Below are 19690 nucleotides of genomic sequence, written 5' to 3'. Positions count from 1 at the left end.
ATCTTAAAGTTGCCAAGGTGGAAAAACACTGAATTAGACGTACATTGGAGAGGAAATTACACTGAATAAGTTTATTTATTTATTTATTTGTAAAATTTATTAGCCGCCTATCTTACCACACAGTAACTCTGAGTTTAGCTCTAAGAATTGGTGTGATTAGTGGAGGTGCTACATAAGAGAACTGGAGAGAGAGCTGGAGTCCAAATACCTTGGTTAAGTCCTATATTCCAAAGGCCTTTCAAAGACATCTCTACTGGCTTGTGGTTCGAATAATTTCAGTGGTGGAATTCAAATTTTTTTACTATCAGTTCTGTGGGCATGGCTTGTTGGGTGTGGTGTGGTGTGGCTTGGTAGGCGTGACAGGAGAAGGATACTGCAAAATCCCCATTCCCACCCCACTCCAGGGGAAGGATACTGCAAAATCTCCATTCCCTCCCCACTCCTGGGGGAAGGATATTGCAAAATCTCCATTCCCACCCCACTCTGGGGCCAGCCAGAAGTGGTATTTGCCGGTTCTCCACACTACTCAAAATTTCTGCTTCCGGTTCTCCAGAACCTGTCAGAACCTGCTGAATAGCACCCCTGGATAATTTACAAATTGATGGCCTAAAAAAACCTCCAGACAAACAGCTGAGAATAGTGATGTGCATAAACTAAACTAGTTTTTTCTCAGCCTTGGCAACCTTTTAAGATGTGTGGACTTCAACTCCACAAATCTTAAAGTTCTGAAGGGTTTTTTTTTTTTTTTTAATTTGATTTATATGCCGCCCTTCTCCGAAGACTCAGGGTGGCTTACAATGTGCTCAGCAATAGGTTGAGAAACATTGAGGTAAACTGACCACAAACTGACACATTTCAGACATTTGGCGTATTGTTTATCCAAAGTGCAAAAATACCATCCCTGAAATAATTTCAAAACATCAGGTTATGTATTTTAAAACATACGTTTTTTGAAAAGAAAACTTTCATTGGGTGAAATAAAATTTGTCATCTGTTGTGATGGGAGATTTTCACTGAAGGCCACTTGAGCATGAAATGGGGCTTGGAGCTCCACCATTGTAACTTTTTTGACACCTCTTTACAGAGATATCTAACATTTGACTGTTCTCTGTTTCAATATAGGTTTGAGAAGATGATTAGTGGATTATATCTGGGAGAACTGGTCAGGTTTATCCTTTTAAAAATGGCAAGAAAAGGCTTGCTTTTCAGTGGGAAGTTATCCACAGCTCTCTGTACTAAGGGCAAGATAGAAACAAGACACGTGGCCGCTATGGAAAAGTAAGAGGTTTGAGTCCGGTATATTCTTTTATTCTTTGTTTCCTTAAAAGCTGAAAGCGTAAGCATGTAAAATTACATTTGTTCTAAAAAAAAAAAACCTCTTGAGAGTTTTGCTCTCATGGATTAACATAGTTATTTCCCTGGAAATATTTCCTTCTGTTCTCTTGAAAGTTGACCAAGTACATTGTCCAAAGTGAGTTGGCTGCTTTAAGCAGCAGGTTTGGACTTCCATCCAGTGGTGGAATTCAATTTTTTTTACTAATGATTCTGTGGGCGTGGCTTGGTGGGCGTGGTATGGCTTTGTGGGCGGGGCTTGGTGGGCATGGCAGGGGAAGGATACTACAAAATCTCCATTCCCATCCCATTCCAGGGGAAGGATACTGCATAATCCCCATTCCCTCCCCACTCCAGGGGAAGGATACTGCAAAATCCCCATTCCCTCCCCACTCCAGGGGAAGGATATTGCATAATCCCCATTCCCTCCCCACTCCTGGGGAAAGGATACTGCAAAATCCCCATTCCCTCCCCACTCCTGGGGGAAGGATATTGCAAAATTTCCACTCTGGGGCCAGAGGTGGCATTTGACGGTTCTCTGAACTACTCAAAATTTCCGCTACCGGTTCTCCAGAATCTGCTGAAAGTCCCCTGCTTCAATCCTATCATTAGAGCCACTGGCAAGAGATCTTTATGCAAGAATAGCAGATAAAGTTTTTTTTAAAGGGATCAATAATTAATTAATTGACTTAATATTGGGATTTTTCCTGGCAGAAAGTAAGGGAGGCATTTGTGAGATTTTTTGGATGTGTGTGTGTGTCACGTGTTCACTTGTATATCCATGCAAAATAGGAAAGATAATACAGATAGTCCTCAATTTACAACCATTCATTTAGTGACCATTTGAAGTTACAGTGGCACTGAAAAAAGTAACTTAGGTCTGTTTTTCAAATTTATGACCGTCCCCATAGTCACGTGATCAAAATGCAAATAGCAGCCTCACAGAAGACTTCATTTTGATTCTCCAGGTCTGTGACTCTCTACAAAGATCCTTCCTTCCTTCCTTCCTTCCTTCCTTCCTTCCTTCCTTCCTTCCTTCCTTCCTTCCTTCCTTCCTTCCTTCCTTCCTTCCTCCCCCACCCCACTCTGTGTAAAATAATCAAGGCAGCTATGAATCCATGATCAAACAGCTTTCAGAAAGGGCCCTCCTGCAGCTTAATTTCTAATCCACAGACTGCATCCTCAACTTTTAAGAAGTCACTTTATCCCTTCCCATAACTGAAATGCCATTTTCCTAATTTCTTGGCTGGGCACCAGGAATAAAGAAGGCCTGAGAAACACAAAAGAAATTCTGAGGGAACTGGGCTTGGATCCCTCCGAAGAGGACTGCATTGCTGTCCAGCACGTTTGCACAATTGTTTCGTTTCGTTCGGCCAATCTCTGCGCCACGGCCCTGGCAGCAATACTGACACGGCTTCGTGAAAATAAGAAACTGGCGAGGCTCCGGACCACGGTTGGAATCGATGGGACCCTGTACAAGACCCATCCACAGTAAGTCAGATGTTAAGAGTATGGAGCAGGAGAGCCGTGGACAATGCTTCCTTCTTCCAGCGAGTCAGAGGATCGATTGGATGGCTGAATTGTATGCTGCGCTTCAGTCTAATGATATGCACATGTGTTTAAAGATAGGCAGATATAGTGGTACCAGTAGTGGGTTTCTATCAGTTCGCCCCGGTTCGCGCAAACCAGTAGTGGTGGCGGCGGGAGGTTCCGCCCACTCACCTGGACGTCATCACGGACGCTCTGCGCATGCCCAGAAGGTTCTGCGCAAGCCCAGAAGTGCCACATGTGAGCGAGCGCTCCCGGTTCCGAACCAGTAGCGAAGGTAAGTGGAACCCACTACTGAGTGGTACCAACCAAGATCTCCTTCAGAAGGGAGATGGCAGGAAAGCAGTATATAGGTGAAGTAGTGGAGGTGAAGATGGCTTGAAAGAATCAGAAGCCAAGGAGAGACATGGTAAATGGTATTGGTATGTTTAGATCAGTCTTTTTGAAATTTGGCAATTTTAAGATGGGTGGATATCAACTCCCAGAGTGCTAGCTGGGGAATTCTGGGAGTTGAAGTCCATCCAAGTTGGACTAGATAACCTACAAGGTCCCTTCCAACTCTGTTATTCTATTCTATTCTATTCTATTCTATTCTATTCTATTCTATTCTATTCTATTCTATTCTATTCTATTCTATTCTATTCCATTCCATTCCATTCCATTCCATTCCATTCCATTCCATTCCATTCCATTCTATTGTACCCTACCCTACCCTACCCTACCTTACCCTAGCCTACCCTACACTACTCTATTAACAATATTTTATTCTTTTTGCTAAGTTTCAAAAATACTGATCTAGATAGGATGATATTTTCTTTTCTTATCACATGCCACATTTTCCTCGGCTTGATCTCCTTACTTTATGCATTTTGCTTACCGTTGCATACCCCACCCCAAAAAAGTTTATTTTATATATAATCTTTTGTATTAATATACGTTGGCTAGATTGGAGACATCAAGAGAGAGACTTGAATGTTGATGCCTACACTCTCTGTCTACAAAAATAGTGTAGAGACTTGCCTATGACTATAGTCTTTGCTATCAGTTTAGGTCTAAAAAAAAGTGATGAAACTCAACCCAGTTGTGATTTAAGATGGATTGTGAAGGCTTTGGAATCAAATAGCCTAGTGGTCTGGAAATGTTCTTTGTCTCTGGTTACCAAGTAATAGATCAAAACAAGAGCAAATTTGCTCAGCTGATTAATATTTGTCTACTGAAGCAGAAAGTGGGGTTAAATGAAGCATAACTATGATGCAGCAAAAGCACTTACTTTCAGCCAAATCCAGATTTAAATTTCTGCGAGCAGAAGCTCTGGCAAAAGCTCTTTTCCATATGAGGTGGATTCCATGGTTCTTGAAAAATAGGGTATGGGGCAGTGGTAGGATTCAAAAATTTTTACTACCAGTTCTGTGGGCCTGGCTTGGTGGGTGTGGCATGGCATGACTTGGTGGGCGTGGCAGGGGAAAGATACTGTAAAATCTCCATTCCCTCCCCACTCCAGGAGAAAGATACTGCAAAATCCCAGTGGTGGGTTGCCCCCAGTTCGCACTGGTTCTATAGAACCGGTAGTAAAACCGGCGGGAGGCTCCGCCCACCGACCCCGACATCATCAGAATGCTTCTGCGCAGGTGCGGCCCCGTTGCGAACCAGTAGTAAAGGTAAGTAGAATCCACCGCTGCACAATCCCCATTTCCTCCCAATCATCTGGGACTCGGGAGGCAGAGAAGAGATGGGGGTGAGGCCAGTCAGAGGTGGTATTTACTGGTTCTCCGAACTACTCAAAATTTCTGCTACCAGTTCTCCAGAATTGGTCAGAACCTGCTGAATACCACCTCTGGTATGAGGTGGCATGTGCCATGAGGGGCTGCAGGGTGGGTGGGGAGCAGAGGTGGGTTTCAGCAGGTTCTGACCAGTTCTGGAGAACTGGTAGCAGAAATTTTGAGTAGTTCAGAGAACCAGTAGTAAAATTTCTGACTGGCCCCGCCCACATCTATTCTCTGCCTCTGGAGTCCCAGTTGATTGGGAGGAAATGGGGATTTTGCAGTAACCTTCCCCTGGAGTGGGGTGGGAATGGAGATTTTACAGTATCCTTCTCCTGCCCTGCCCACCAAGCCATGCCACGCCCACCAAACCACGCCCACAGAACCGTAGTAAAAAAAATTGAAACCCATCACTGGTGGGGAGGATGTCCCTTTATCTGACTTTTGGATCCTAAAAAGTTTAGGAAGCTAGAAGAATTGCTATTGGAGGGAGGGAGAAATCCAATTCTGATAGCTTTGTTGAATATGCCTTATTTGTTTGTTTGTTTGCTTGCTTGCTTGCTTGCTTGCTTATTAAATTTATATATATATATATATATAATTTATATGCCGCCCTTTTCCGGAGACTCAGGGCGGCTTACAAGGCGTTAAGCAATATTATTGCTTATTAAATTTATATAACCCATCTCACAATTTGAGGCAACTCTGGGCAGCTTATTAATCTTTCTTCTTGTGTAGAATTAACCACTGAGATTTCCTTCAAGTCAATATCCTGTCTAGCAAGAATGTATTTCTAAAAGGAAGCACTTCATCTGAGTCTCTCTCTCTCTCTCTCTCTCTGTGTCATTCTGTGCTGTCTCTGGAATTAGATTACAAATGTGATAGATTTTACAAGGTAAAACAACTGACAGTACAAACACAAAAGTAAAGGTTTTGCAGACACCTCAAATAATGTAGAATAAAATAAATACAGAATAAAATTAAACGAACAAAACGCAGTGATAATTGAGGTAAGATGCAATCAAGGCCCAAATCAGGGGTGGGTTCTAAATTTTTTTACTACCGGTTCTGTGGGCGTGGCTTATTTTGTGGGTGTGGCTTGGAGGTCATGTGACTAGGTGGGGGTGGCTAGCTAGTCAGAGTGATTTCTGGAAGGCCCTCGCACTTACGACCAGTCCTCGCACTTACAACCCGACTCATTTATTTGCTTTTAACACTGATCAGCTGTAGGACGGCCCTTTGAAGCCCCGCGGCAAGAGTTTAAACAGTTTTTTTCCCTCTAGTCATCAGCTGGGACTCAGGAGGCAGCAATTGATTGGGGGTGGGGCCAAATAAAAGGTAAGAATAATATGGCTGGGGGGGAGGGCGGGGTGGGAGAACCGGTTCGGTGACGTCATATCGTCACCGCTACCGGCTCAGCCAAACCGGACCGAACCAGGAGGAACCCACAACTGGCCCAAATGTTCACCTGGAAGAGCCTCCATTTGAGTTCCTTCTGAAAAGAGTCCAGGTAGAAGTCCACTGGAGCAGGGGTCTTCAACCTTGGCAACTTTAAGCCTGGCAGATTTCAATTCCCAGAACTCCCCAGCCAGCCAGCAAAGCAAAGCTGGCTGGGGAATTCTGTGAGTTGAAGTTCCCTGCACTGGAGAACTCATCCACAAGACAGAGGACAGTCTCAACCCCCAGAAAGGGTCATCACAGAGCCTTGGCCCCTCTCACCTCCCTATAGAGGAGCACCCTCCCCAGCTTCTCCTAGGCAGAACAAGCTGGCTGGGCCTATTCCAACAGAATGTGAGCCTGCAGCTAATGAACTGCCAGGCCATGTAGGGCTTTCTCAGCTGACATCAGCAGTTTAAATGATGCCCCACCCAATTGGCAGCCAGTGTAGGGCCCACAGCAATGACGCCATGGGTTTTCACTTACCAACACAAGCCAGCACATGGGCCATTGAGCTCTGAAACAGCGTTCAAGTGAACTTCTAAGGCAGACTCACGTTAAAGCATATTGCAGAAGCTGGAGTGGGTGGGGGACAAGGATATGAGTCACTGAAGCAAAATCCCCCCCACCTCAGATGGGACTTGTTAAGTCCGGACACAAACAGAGAGGCAGGACAATCGTAGTGAAGTAAAACAACTGTTTATTTCAGGCAACAGGAACAACAACAAAAATAACTACGAACTGAGGGCTGCCCGAGGCTGCAGCTCCTTTTTACCGGGAGCTGTCCAGCCTGTCAGCCACTGATGCTTATTCATTTTCCCGCAGGGGAAAATGAACCAATGAGTGAAGGCTGATGTAAGACTCACTCCTACTAGTATATTCAACACCCCTCCCAATGAGTGATGGCTGATGTAAGACTCACTCCTACTTGCATATTCAACACCATTGGGGTGCAACTGGCGCATCGGCTAAAGCTGGGAGAACAGCAGGTCCTGGAGGATCCCCAAATTGTGGATTTGCTCCTTCAGGGGTTGTGCTGCTGCAGAACAATGTAGGGAGGGCAGGGCCTTCTGTCCCAACTAACCAGAAGGAGCGGTGTTATTGTGACACCGCTGTTTTCATGTTAACATAAATACCCGACATCTGTGAATGGTGTTAGCTGCTGGTGTTGTGCAATGGTTGCATTACAAGGTGTAAATTTGGCACGACTGCTGTCATTTCCTCAGTCTTCCTTGTAGGTATGCCAAGCGCCTCCATAAGGTCGTCCGGCGGTTGGTGCCCAATTGTGATGTCCGATTTCTGCTTTCGGAGAGTGGAAGCGGGAAGGGGGCTGCCATGGTCACTGCCGTGGCTTACAGGCTGCTGTCTCAGCGGAAGCAGATTAATGAGGTCTTGGCCCTTTTCAAATTAACCCGAGAGAATCTCATCGAGGTAAGAAACAAAATGAGGACAGAACTGGAGTACGGCCTGAAGAAAGAAACCCACCCAACAGCCACTGTGAAAATGTTGCCAACGTTTGTTTGCGGCACTCCGGATGGCACAGGTACTCCCTCATTTCTTTCACAGCTGTGTAGGCTGCCCACTTTGAAGAGCTCAAGGAGATTTACCAAAATCTGAAAAAAACGCCATAAAACCAGGAGCAATCCCTCTTTATTTAAATCAATGATTCCTTTATTAGGAATGCCAGCAGCCTTGGCAAAAAAAGTTTATCTCTCAATGCAGGCTAACAAATTTGTCCAGCAGGGAGATGAATAGTTGTCTGCCACATCTATTCATCTCCACCCCCACTGCCTTTTATCCCCAGAGCTAGGGTAGAGCTTCGCTAGCAGCAGTGGCTCTTCCTTCCCAAGGACCGGCCCACGGATTTCCACTGCTCTCCTCTCCTCTGCCTTCTATGCATCCGTATGTCAGGCACTGCACCCAGCTGTTCTTCCTCTTCCTCATCAGCCACCTCCAGATCTGGGGGTTGTTGACTCTCCTTCTGAAGGCTGACGGACAGCCCAGGTGTTCTGTCCCCGTCCCACATGCACACACACCAACAGACGTCCAAGAGTTAAAAACCAAACCAGCCGACAAAATCCTTTCCTTATGATAACGGAACTTGGCAGCAACCTAGTGGCTGCCTGCCAAGAGTTTATTATTCACAAAGGGAAGAGATAACATCTCTCCGCTTCTGGTACATCAAAGTAAAATGTTCAATAATTACAGAGTAAATGAAGTCCAAATATAATCCAGCAAAGCCTATAGCAAAAGTCCGGCAATGCAGAATGGTGTGGAAGCTTTCAGCTTTGTTCGTCACAAGGCTTGACTGGCCACCATGCTCCCTTTTATACCCTGTGGGGTGTGGTCCAGTGACTCAGCCTAATCTCTGGCACGCCTTTTCTTCTGTTGCACGCGCTTATCTCTGCGACATTGTCGAGGATCCAGCCAAGACTCATTACTCTCATCACTGTCCACCTGTGGCTGCGTGGACGTACTTGGCCCCAGCCCTATCTCTTGACCTTCGGCGGACACCGAAGGCATTGCCAGAGAGGAGGGTCCTGGAGAGGGAGGCCTTGCCAACTCCTCTCCTTCACTCTCGGAGTCCTCTCCTGCCGATGACACAGGCTCAGGTAACGGAGCCACAACACCAGGCTCCGCCTCTCTCTCTCTACCAGCTCCATTTCCTCTTCCCCCTCGGAGCTCTCCGGTTGCCTTGATGCTGACTCTGACTCCCATGCCTCCTTCTTATCTGATTTGGCTGCTGGAGGGGCCAGTGGCTGACAGACCACAACAAACAGTTTTAGGGAAGGTGGATTGGATTGTACATATATAGCATTCTCAAAATGCCGTGAATCTAAATTTCTGCTGATCTTTCTGGTGATGCAAGTTTCATTGCTTTTGGGAAAAAAATAAATAATTTTTTATTTCAGTCATTTTTCCCCTGGATACTAAAATATATTATTATTATTATTATTATTATTATTATTATTATTATTATTATTATTATTAATTAAATTTATATCCCGCCCTTCTCCCCGAAGGGACACAGGGCGGTGAACAGCCGAGAATTAAAATAACATACAATATAAAAGTTAAGATAATTAAAAATAAATTAAATTAAACGGCCTCCCCAATTTAAGACCCCTAGCTATACAATTAAAAAACCAACCCATAAAACCCATAAAAAAAATATAAGTGATAAATGGAGTTTGACCCAGCATTTTGCATAAAAAAGTTGAAGTATCTTTGGCCTAGATGTGCTAAAACACTATTAAACACGCATAAAAAGTTTAGGTGTTTCTAATATACCCTAAACTTTAGCTTTCTGGAAAGATCTGGAGAATGGTCAAGGATTGGCCAACTGTGTACCTGGAACTGCAGGTAGTCCTTGACATTCATTTAGTGACTAATCAAAGTTACAACGGCACTGAAAAACGCGACTTACGACCATTTACACACAACCATTGCAGCATTCCCAAGATCACATGATAAAAATTAGGATACTTGGCAACTGGCATGTACTTATCATAGTTGCAGTATCCCGGGGGGGCCATGTAATCCCCTTTTGCAACCTTCTGAAAAGAAAAGTCAATAGGGAAGCCGGATTGACTTAACAATTACTAGTATTACTAATTTAGCAGCTGAAGTGATTCATTTAACAACGGAGGTGAGAAAGTTTGCAGAATGGGGCAAAATTTACTTAACAGCTGTGTTGCTTGGCAATGAAAATGTTTGTTTGTTTGTTTGTTTGTTTATTTATTTTGTTGCATTTCTATGCCGCCCAACTCCCAAGGGACTCTGGGTGGCTTACAACAAAGAATAAAACAATGTGAACAATCCCATAAAAAATGTTAAAAAGAAAAACATTAAAAACTTTAAAAATGTTAAAACACATGCCTTCCAATTCATGGCCGGGTCTCGCAAGATCATTATAACGAGATCAACGGCCCCAAGCCTGCTGGAAGAGCCAGGTCTTCACCGCTTTGCAGAAGGCCAATAAGGTGGGGGCGGTCTGGACCTCAGGAGGTAATTGGTTCCAGAGAGCCAGGGCAGTCACAGAGAAGGCCCTCCCCCGCGGGCCCACCAGCCGACATTGTTTAGCTGACGGGACCCGGAGGAGACCAACTCTGTGGGATCTTACCGGTCGCTGGGAGCTATGTGGTAGAAGGCGGTCTCGAAGATAGCCTGGCCCTGAGCCATATAGGGCTTTAAAGGTAATGACCAACACCAGGGCCTGGTGGCTCAGCAGACTGATAGCATTGTGATTAACACCAGCTGTCTGCAATTACTGTAAGTTCGAATCTCACCAGGCTCAAGGTTGACTCAGCCTTCCATCCTTTCTAAGGTAGGTAAATTGAGGACCCAGTTTGTGGGGGCAATAAGCTGACTTTGTATAAATGTACAAAAGTATGAAGGCTATTGCTTAACACATTGTAAGCTGCCCTGAGTCTCCGGAGAAGGGCGGCATATAAATCAAATTAAAAAAAAAAATGCACCCGGAGACCAATAGGGAGCCTATTGTTGGGCTCAATGGTTGGGCTCAATTGTGGTCGTAAGCCGAGGATTACCTGTATGTTTTAATATGAATTACCTACTTCTGAATGTAATTACTTGAGAGCAAATTCGCCTAGAATTCAGTGTGTCTTAGGCAAAAGCTGGACAAGGAACATTCTAAGCAATTGAGAAGGATTTTAGTAAATATTGACTTTTTCTTTTGCAGAAAAGGGAAAATACTTGGCTCTTGATCTCGGAGGAACAAATTTCAGAGTTCTGCTTGTCAAAATCAGAAGTGGAAGAAACAAATCGGTTCGGATGTACAATAAAATATTTGCAATTCCTCTGGAAATTATGCAAGGAACAGGAGAGGAGGTAAAAGTTAATTCCTAACTATTTATTCCTGGGATTTATATTCTATTCCAGTCTAACAGGACTGTGAACAATTCTCCTTGCTGATCCTCATGTATTTAAAACACTGGTATTAAATGCTGCCTTTAATTATTTTTCTTCTTCTTTCAGTTATTTGACCACATTGTCCAATGCATTGCGGAGTTTTTGGAATACATGGGGATAAAAGGCGCCCGGCTCCCGCTTGGTTTTACTTTTTCTTTCCCCTGCCGGCAAACAAGTATTGATAAGGTGAGAAGGCTGGGATTTTCCACCTTGATCCATCTTAATATGGTTTTGATCGGTGCTCAATGTTGCACAAGAACATGCTTTTTAATAGATTGTTGCCTTCGGAAGTTGTGGGAGCTTCATCATTGGAGGCTTTCAAGAGGAGACTGGACAGCCATCTGTCAGAAATGGTGTAGGGTCTCCTGCTTGAGTAGGGTGTTGGATTAGATAACCTACAAACTCCCTTCCAACCAGTGGTGAAATTTAAAATTTGTTACTACCGGTTCTGTGGGCGTGGCTTGGTGGGAGGGTGTAATATGACTGAGTGGGCGTGGCCAACTTTTTTTTAAAAAAAACAACTTTTAAAACCATTTTTATTACAATCTCTTCGGCTGAAGAGGTTGTAAAAAAATGCTTTTAAAGCCTCTGACGATCCCAGCTGACTTGCCTGATTGGCAGAGGCTTTCTTTTTTTTTTTTTTAAAGCCTCTGATGATCCCAGCTGATTTACCTGATCGGCAGAAGCTTTTTTTTCCCTTTAAAAACATTTTTTCTATAACCTCTTCGGCCGAAGAGGTTGTAGAAAAATGCTTTTAAAAGCCTCTGGCGATCCCAGCTGAGCCGCGCGATCATCAGAGGCTTTTTTTTTTTTTACTTTTAAAAGCATTTTTTCGGCCAAAGAGGTTGTAGAAAAAAATGCTTTTAAAAATTTAAAAAAAGCCTCTGATGATTGTGCGGCTCAGCTGGGCAATGGGGGGAGAAGGGATTTTTGCTACCGGTTCTCTGAACCACCCCCCTCCATCGCTACTGGATCGGGCGATCCGGTCCGAACTGGGAGCATTTCACCCCTGCTTCCAACTCTATTATTCTATTCTATTCTATTCTATTCTATTCTATTCTATTCTATTCTATTCTATTCTATTCTATTCTATTCTCTGCTCTGCTCTGCTCTGCTCTGCTCTGCTCTGCTCTGCTCTGCTCTGCTCTGCTCTGCTCTGCTGTGCCATGCCATGCCATGCCATGCCATGCCAATGACTACTGCCTAGGCTTTGCCCTTCACAGTTATTTCAGCTTTGGCTGCAGGAAAGTCCATTAAAGTGGCTGGTGGAGAAGCATCTATAGATAGAAAGCCTGATCATTGCTTTCCGAAACACTTGTCAGGTCTAGGCGGACTTCTTATAAAGATGGGCTTAGCACTTTTTTGAAAGAACGCTAGATCTACTTTTAAACACAGGTTTAATGCTTTTTTGCTAGACCAGTTTCTAAAAATTGGTCTAATAATTTCTTCTGAAGATCCCAGATTTTGTTCTGTGCAAAAAGTCAATTTCAGCCTCGAAAGAGAGGTGGAACAGCATAATCCTCCTGCTCTCTCTTCCAGAAATAACATCTGTCAGGAGGTAAATTTGGACATTATGTAAATCAGGGGTGCCCAGCCTTAGTAACTTTAAGTCTTGTGGACTTCAACTCCTGGAATTCCTTAGCTAGCCATGCTGGCTGGGGAAGTTGAAGTCTACTTTAGGTTTTAAGGTTGCCAAGATTGGATGACGCTGATTTAAACCTTCTTTGAAAATGTAATTTGCAATGAATGAGTCTTTCCTAAAAATGTAAAGCCAGTTTTGAGTTTGGGTGACCCAACTCTTTTCTCTCTCTTCAATAAACACTTTTTAATTGTCCTTTTTTGTTTCACTACTTTCACTTTCCAGGGAGCTCTTGTTGGGTGGACAAAAGGCTTCAAGGCAACCAATTGCGAAGGGGAGGATGTTATTGACTTACTAAGAGAAGCGATAAAACGGAGAAATGTAAGTATCCTCCATCTTTTGAACTAAATCCCTACCACCAGGGTTTGAGCAGAAATCCTGGTTTACTGCAATTTTCCTACTGATTTGATTTCATTATTCATTAGTTTGTCAAACATGTACAAGATAGCAGTTATAAATATGAACATGGACATGAACGAAGGAAATGAATACAAATAAATGGGGACGGTAGGACAGGGACGGTAGGCACGCTGGTGCGCTTATGCATGACCCCTTTACGGACCTCTTAGGAATGGGGTGAGGTCCCCAGTAGACAGTTTAAGGTTGAAGCTGTGAGGGTTTGAGGATGTAACAACAGAGTCAGGTAGAGCATTCTAGGCATTGACCACTCTGTCGCTGAAGTCGTATTTTCTGCAATCGAGTTTGAAGCAGTTTACCTTGAGTTTGTATTGATTGTTTGCCCATGTATTATTGTGGTTGAAGCTGAAGAAGTCATTGACAGGTAAGATGTTGTAGCAGACAATTTTGTGTACTATGCTTAGATCAGACTACAGGCAGCACAGTTCCAGATTGTCCAAGCCCAAAATTTCAAGCCTGGTGGCATAAGGGATTCTGTTGTGAGTAGAGGAGTGGAGTACTCTTCTTGTGAAATACCTCTGGATCTGCTCAATCGTATTAATGTCCAATATACAGTGTGGATTCTAGGCAGACGAGCTGTATTCAAGAATTGGTCTGGCAAAGGTTTTGTATGCTCTAGTTAGCAATACAATGTTACCAGAGAAGAAGCTTCGCAAAATCAGGTTAACAATTCTTAATGCCTTTTTGGCAATGCTGTTACAGTTGGATGTGAGGGCGATCTGGCTGCGACATCTGTCACCCCATTGATCGCCAGGGTTGATTCGGTTGATCTGGCTGGCTAGGCGGGTGTCCCCTTCCTCCCTCACCGCTCCATGTGCATCCCTCCCGAAGCTGCGCACTCGGTGGAAGAGGACGACCATCCCAGATAGAAGGAGTGTACCGATCTTCGGTCAAGGGTATACGATAGCTGTTACAGTAAGCTCTGGGGTTTAGATGGTTTGAGATGAATACTCCTAGGTCCTTGACAGAGGATAAATGTTTTTTATCCTTGACAAAGGATAAAAGATCCTCAACAGAGGATAAACTTTTACATTTATTAAGATAAATGTAGAATTTATGGGGTCTTTTGCACTTCGAAAATGATTCAGGGGAAGCTCTTTAAGAATTTGCAGGGACCCAGAATTTCACTCCAGTTCATTAAAACAGCCTGTCTTTGATCAAGACTTTTGCAGGATGAGAAAAATGAGATAGTTTCTTTAAGCATTGGCCCTATTAAAATGACTGTGGGGCTCATTTTTCAGCCATGAGTAGAAATCTGAATAAAGATGGGAGGCTTTAATAAATAGATGCAGGAGGACAGTGTGTGTGTGTGTGTGTGTGTGTGTGTGTGTGTGTGTGTGAGAGAGAGAGAGAGAGAGAGAGAGAGAGAGAGACAGACAGACAGACAGACAGACAGACAGACAGACAGACAAATTCAACAATCATACAATCAAGTTCTACCCCTTTTTAATGTGTGCGGTGATAAATACGAAAAAGGAATGGTGCTTTGTGTGGCCATGGCTGCCATCTTGACTTCTTTGACCTCGGCCCTGTGAATTATCCTGAAGAGGTGCTTCAATGGTAGAAGTACTGGTGTGTGCACAGCAACCACACATTATATTATTCCCTCATTTTTTTTTTCTTTTAAAAAATAGCTTCTTTTAAACCTGGGCAGGTTTATGAGGAAAAAATCCCAGCATTATTTTAAATGAATAAACAGCTAAACTTAAAGTGGTGCTGCCACCTGCTGGACATCTGTATATTAAACTCACTTATCAACTGTCTTGCTTAGCAACAGAAATGTTGGGCTCAGTTGTAGTCAGAACTTTGATTACCTGTATGGAACACCCATGATTTGAATCAGTTTCTTATCTTCTAGCAACACAGAGGTGTTAGAGCAAATGGACAATAAACTGAAAGAAAGATTCAGTGTCAATGACTGCTGGGCATTTTTAAAAAAATTTCTTCCAAACTTTTGACCAAAAGGATAGCTGAGAATTGGCAGTAAAGATACTAATATATAACAGGTTGCTGAGAACATAATCTAAAAATGCAGATTTCCCTCTCATTATGCAAATGGATTTATACCAGTTTATTATGCAATGGATTATTTTAAAATAAAACAGCCCGTCTTCTCACTATTTCCTCCGAAAATCCCTGAGCAGCTCTCAGGTGTTGTTCACTTTGCTTTATATCGGGGTGTCAAACTCAAGGCCTGATGTTGGGGCCATCCTGGAAACAGCAAAGGACTGGCCCACGGTACCTCTGCCAGCAAAAACAGGGCTAGGGAGGGCGTACGCGGCCCTCCTAGGCTCCATTTTCAGCCGCAATGGCCTCCTGCAGCCCTCTGCCAGTGAAAATGAACCTCGGGAGGGCCGCCCGAGCTCCGTTTTTGCCGGCAGAGGGTCACGTCCACCCGGTCCATCCATGCCCCCCGCCCCCCCGAGGTCAAACTGAACCCTGATGCGGCCCTCAATGAAATAGAGTTTGACACCCCTGCTTTATATGAACTAGTCTTGATATAGAACAATGTTTTTCACATCTACTGCACCTGTATATCTCCAGCTCGCTTAGCAATTATAACCAGTAATGTGCTGAACTAAATGTTTTACATTTATAATTGTCTGGTGAGATTTTTCAAGGGCTGTTTCAATGTTAAAGGTTCCCCTCGCACATATGTGCTAGTCATTCCCAACTCTAGGGGGCTGTGCTCATCTCTGTTTCAAAGCCGAAGAGCCAGCGCTGTCTGAAGACGTCTCCGTGGTCATGTGGCCGGCATGACTAAATGCCAAAGATGCACGGAATGCTGTTACCTTCCCACCAAAGGTGGTTCCTATTTTTCTACTTGCATTTTTTACGTGCTTTCGAACTGCTAGGTTGGCAGAAGCTGGGATAAGTAACGGGACCTCACCCCGTTATGCGGCACTAGGGATTCGAACCGCTGAACTGCCAATCTTTCGATCAACGAGCTCAGCATCTTAGCCACTGAGCCACCGCGTCCCTCTCAATGTTATGCACACTTTTGTTTACCAGCTGCTAAGGTGAAATCAAGTAAAGCAGAAGAATGCAAGTGTCCAACCAGTGATTTAAATTATTATTCAAATCCAATCATTCTTAAGTAAAGCATTTTTCCAAGTACACATAACCCTAATACATACCGCGTTACAACACGGGCTACCCCTCACTCAATTTCTGTTGCAGGAATTTGATTTGGATATCGTAGCGGTGGTAAATGACACCGTTGGGACAATGATGACGTGTGGTTATGAAGATCCATATTGTGAGATTGGACTCATTGCAGGTAAAACGAGAGAAATATACAGCAGACAATAACCTAGTCTTTTGTATTGTGTTTTCATATTCCTGAGCACCAGGAAGGTACAGTAGATAATTGGAATAATGCCAGAGGTGGTATTCAGCCGGTTCAGACCAGTTCAGGCAAACTGGTAGCAGAAATTTTAACTGGTTTGCTGAACCGGCAAATACCACCTCTGGCTGGCCCCACCCCCGCCTGGTTGCCCGGTTGCCGCTTTCCCCCGCCCGCTTGCTCGCCCCACCTTGCTGTGAGTGACGCCGAGTGGGCCATGTCCACTCAGTAACATGACCCCCACCAAGCCATGCCCACCAAGCCACGCCCACAGAACTGGTAGTAAAACATTTTGAATCCCACCACTGGATAATGCTAATTTTCACTGATAGCCTGCAAAAGAAAATGGTACACAAATGTTGATTTGGTTTGGTAAGAATTGCACTTTTCTTTTTTCCTTCACTTATATAAATTTTAAAATTGATTTAAGCGCTGGGGAATTCTGGGAGCTGAAGTCCATACATCTTAAAGTAAACAATGTTGAGGAAGACTGTATTAGAATTTTCTGATCTTGGGAAAAATGTATTTGGCTATATATTTGGCTATCAAAGAGAAAACTATAACCCAAACCAGATTAGGAGTTATATTTATTGAAAAATTTATATTATACAAGTAAAGTGAGGTCGGATAGACCTAATTGATTTACAAATGCAAATTAGGTTGTTCTGCCTCCCTCGGAATGTAACATAGATATATTGTACCGAATATTAAGTTATTAAGGTACTACTTATAGGTATGTATGTTATTTGTTTTGTTGTTCTGTTTGTCATTTATCTGGTGTGTTGTCTTCTTTTTTAATGATAAATGTAAATAAAGATTATTAAAAAAAAAGAAAAGAAATCATCCTGTGGGAACCAAGGTCATCTCAACAGATGTTAAGCAAGGACTTGAAGGAATCGCCATAGAGACACCAGAACACTTAATTGGACAATGTGACCTGGGTGAAGGAAGGGAGGAAAGAATTCATTCTTTAATTAGGCGAAAACTGCGGGCACTAGCCAGAGTTAGTTTTGCTTCATGCATGCCGAAATGATGTACACAATAAAGTTATGTTTAAAGAAGAAAACAAAAAGAATTTTCTGATCTTGCTGCTGCCATCTTGAGGTTGTCTGGATTTTTTTCAGCCCAGTTATGTAGCCCAGCTCTTTCTGTAGTAACCATTAGAACTGCTACTATTTTGTGTTCTGCAGCTTTGGTTTTCCATCTCCTACATTTGGACTTCCTTGGAGAAAAACTTTTTGCTGTTTTAAAGTCTCGCTTTCTTTCTGTCTTTCAGGGACAGGCAGCAACGTGTGCTATATGGAAGAAATGAAACATATAGAAATAATAGAAGGAGATGAAGCTAAAATGTGCATTAACACGGAATGGGGAGGATTTGGTGACAATGGCTGCATTGATAATTTCAGGACAAGATATGATCGAGAGGTGGACTCGGGGTCTCTGAATCCTGGGAAGCAAAAGTAAGGGTAGATGTTGTGGTGCCCTCCAAAAATTTTCAACCAAGATTATGGGTTTCCTATGGAACTCAGTAGCCTCGGCTGTAGAACAGACAATGCAAAATATTTGAAATAATCTGTCTTCTCCAACTGAAAGTCTGGAGTTAGAACCAGGGGTGGACTGCCGGGGGTTCACAGGGGTTCGGGAGAACCTCTAGCTAAGATTCTGTGCAGTTCGGAGAACCCTCAAATCCCACTCCTGGCTGGCCCCGCCCACCCTGCCCTGCCTCTCCCAGGAGTCCCCACGTGGCCCATTTTGGATGCAGATAAGTGCAGGGCCCACACGGAGGCTTGGGGAGGGCAAAAAACGGGCCTAACAGAAGTTTGGGAAGGCCAGAAACGGGCCCATTTCTGGCCTCCAGCAGGCCTCCAGATCTTGGGGAGGCCATTTTCGCCCTCCCAGAGGCTCGAGGAAATCCTCTGGAGCCCGGGGAGGACAACCCCCCCCCGCCGCCGTGGTGCAGGAGGCCAACTAGGCCACACCCACCATGGCCACGTCCACCCAGCAACTGGGCAGAGAACCCCTTGCTAAAATTTTTGAAGCCCACCCCTGATTAGAACACAAATGAGTTTCAAGGCTGATTGTCGGAAGCCAGTTTGGAAGGATGACAATGACTGCAGGATGGTGCAAATGTTGTGAATACTTTTTTTTTGGTATTTTAAAATAAATTTTTATTAAATTTTGTCAACATTAAAAAACAAAACACAATTTACACTTCTTACAGCATTTCCATATCGGTGTCAATATCATCCATAACATTCAAATTTACATAAGTTCTATTTCTATGGGTCATTGTATGTATTTGTTTATTGAATAGCCCGAAGGCCTTTTCAAACAAAACAGAAAAGAAAAAGGGAAAAAGACAAAACAGTTACAAAAATAACAATCTAAAAATATATGATATATGACATTAAAATTTTACAATATCAGATTTCAATAGCTAAGTTGCCAAGACTAGATAACCCAAATAAGATAGCTCCTCTCTAACTCAGCTCATCTTTCTTACAATCAATGAAATTTTTTTCAATATAACTGGCTCTTATTGCTGTCATCCTTTTAAGATAGCGAGTGATAGCTCTTACCAGGGGAGGAGAGTCAGCCTTCAACAGAAATGCTAATTTATGCCTTATATTCCAGTGGGGAAATTTATTTATAATTGGGGACAGATATTGTTTTCTTACTTCCTCATACAGCCTACATTCGAATATTATATGCGCCTATGGGTCATTATCCTATATTATACAGTCGTTTGAATTCTAGTAGTATTTACACATAGATACAGTACAATCCTATTATCATCAATATTATTTAGTTCTTATCCAATAGTTTTACTCCTGTTCTTTAGCCATATATACCATCTACTCCAGACTTGGTAATACTCCGAGTCATCTCTCTCTTTCAATTCCATTGTCAACCTATCCATCTCTGCACATTCGTATACCTTTCTTACTATCTTTGTCTCTGAAGGAATATTAGTCTGTTTCCAATTTTGTGCGAAAACTATTCTGGTTGCTGTTAATATGTGTAATATTATATATTGGAGTTTCTTTGCCATTTTCCCATCTAAAATGTCCAATATGAAAAGTTCTGGCTTCAAATCAATATTTTGTTCAGTAATTTCTTCCAACCACTGCCTTATTTTATGCCAATACTTCCTGGCTTTAGGGAAGGTCCACCACACTGTTGTGAATACATTTGAATACATTACATGTAGGTTGCCAAGCATCCAAATTTTGATCACATGACCATGGGAATGCTGTGACAATTGTATGTGTCACAACT

The 19690-nt window shown here is 43.2% G+C and overlaps 1 protein-coding gene across 1 annotated transcript in view; it reads left to right on the top strand.

Moving 5' to 3' along the window:
* Positions 1–19690, top strand: part of LOC139318044 (hexokinase HKDC1-like) — a 55419-nt gene that overhangs the window by 29752 nt on the left and 5977 nt on the right. Inside the window, exons 8-15 of the mRNA XM_070945288.1 lie at positions 1123–1278; positions 2590–2823; positions 7316–7620; positions 10780–10928; positions 11076–11195; positions 12874–12969; positions 16246–16345; positions 17688–17871. Coding sequence (XP_070801389.1) covers positions 1123–1278; positions 2590–2823; positions 7316–7620; positions 10780–10928; positions 11076–11195; positions 12874–12969; positions 16246–16345; positions 17688–17871 — 1344 coding nt within the window. The remainder of the gene's footprint in view (positions 1–1122; positions 1279–2589; positions 2824–7315; positions 7621–10779; positions 10929–11075; positions 11196–12873; positions 12970–16245; positions 16346–17687; positions 17872–19690) is intronic.

This window comes from Pituophis catenifer, unplaced genomic scaffold (genome assembly GCF_029215685.1).
Source record: "Pituophis catenifer annectens isolate HBS135680 unplaced genomic scaffold, rPitCat1.0.hap2 SCAF_6, whole genome shotgun sequence".
NCBI classification, from domain to species: domain Eukaryota; kingdom Metazoa; phylum Chordata; class Lepidosauria; order Squamata; family Colubridae; genus Pituophis; species Pituophis catenifer.
The sequence above is the reverse complement of the archived record's forward strand: the minus strand, read 5'-3'. Positions and strand labels throughout refer to the sequence as shown.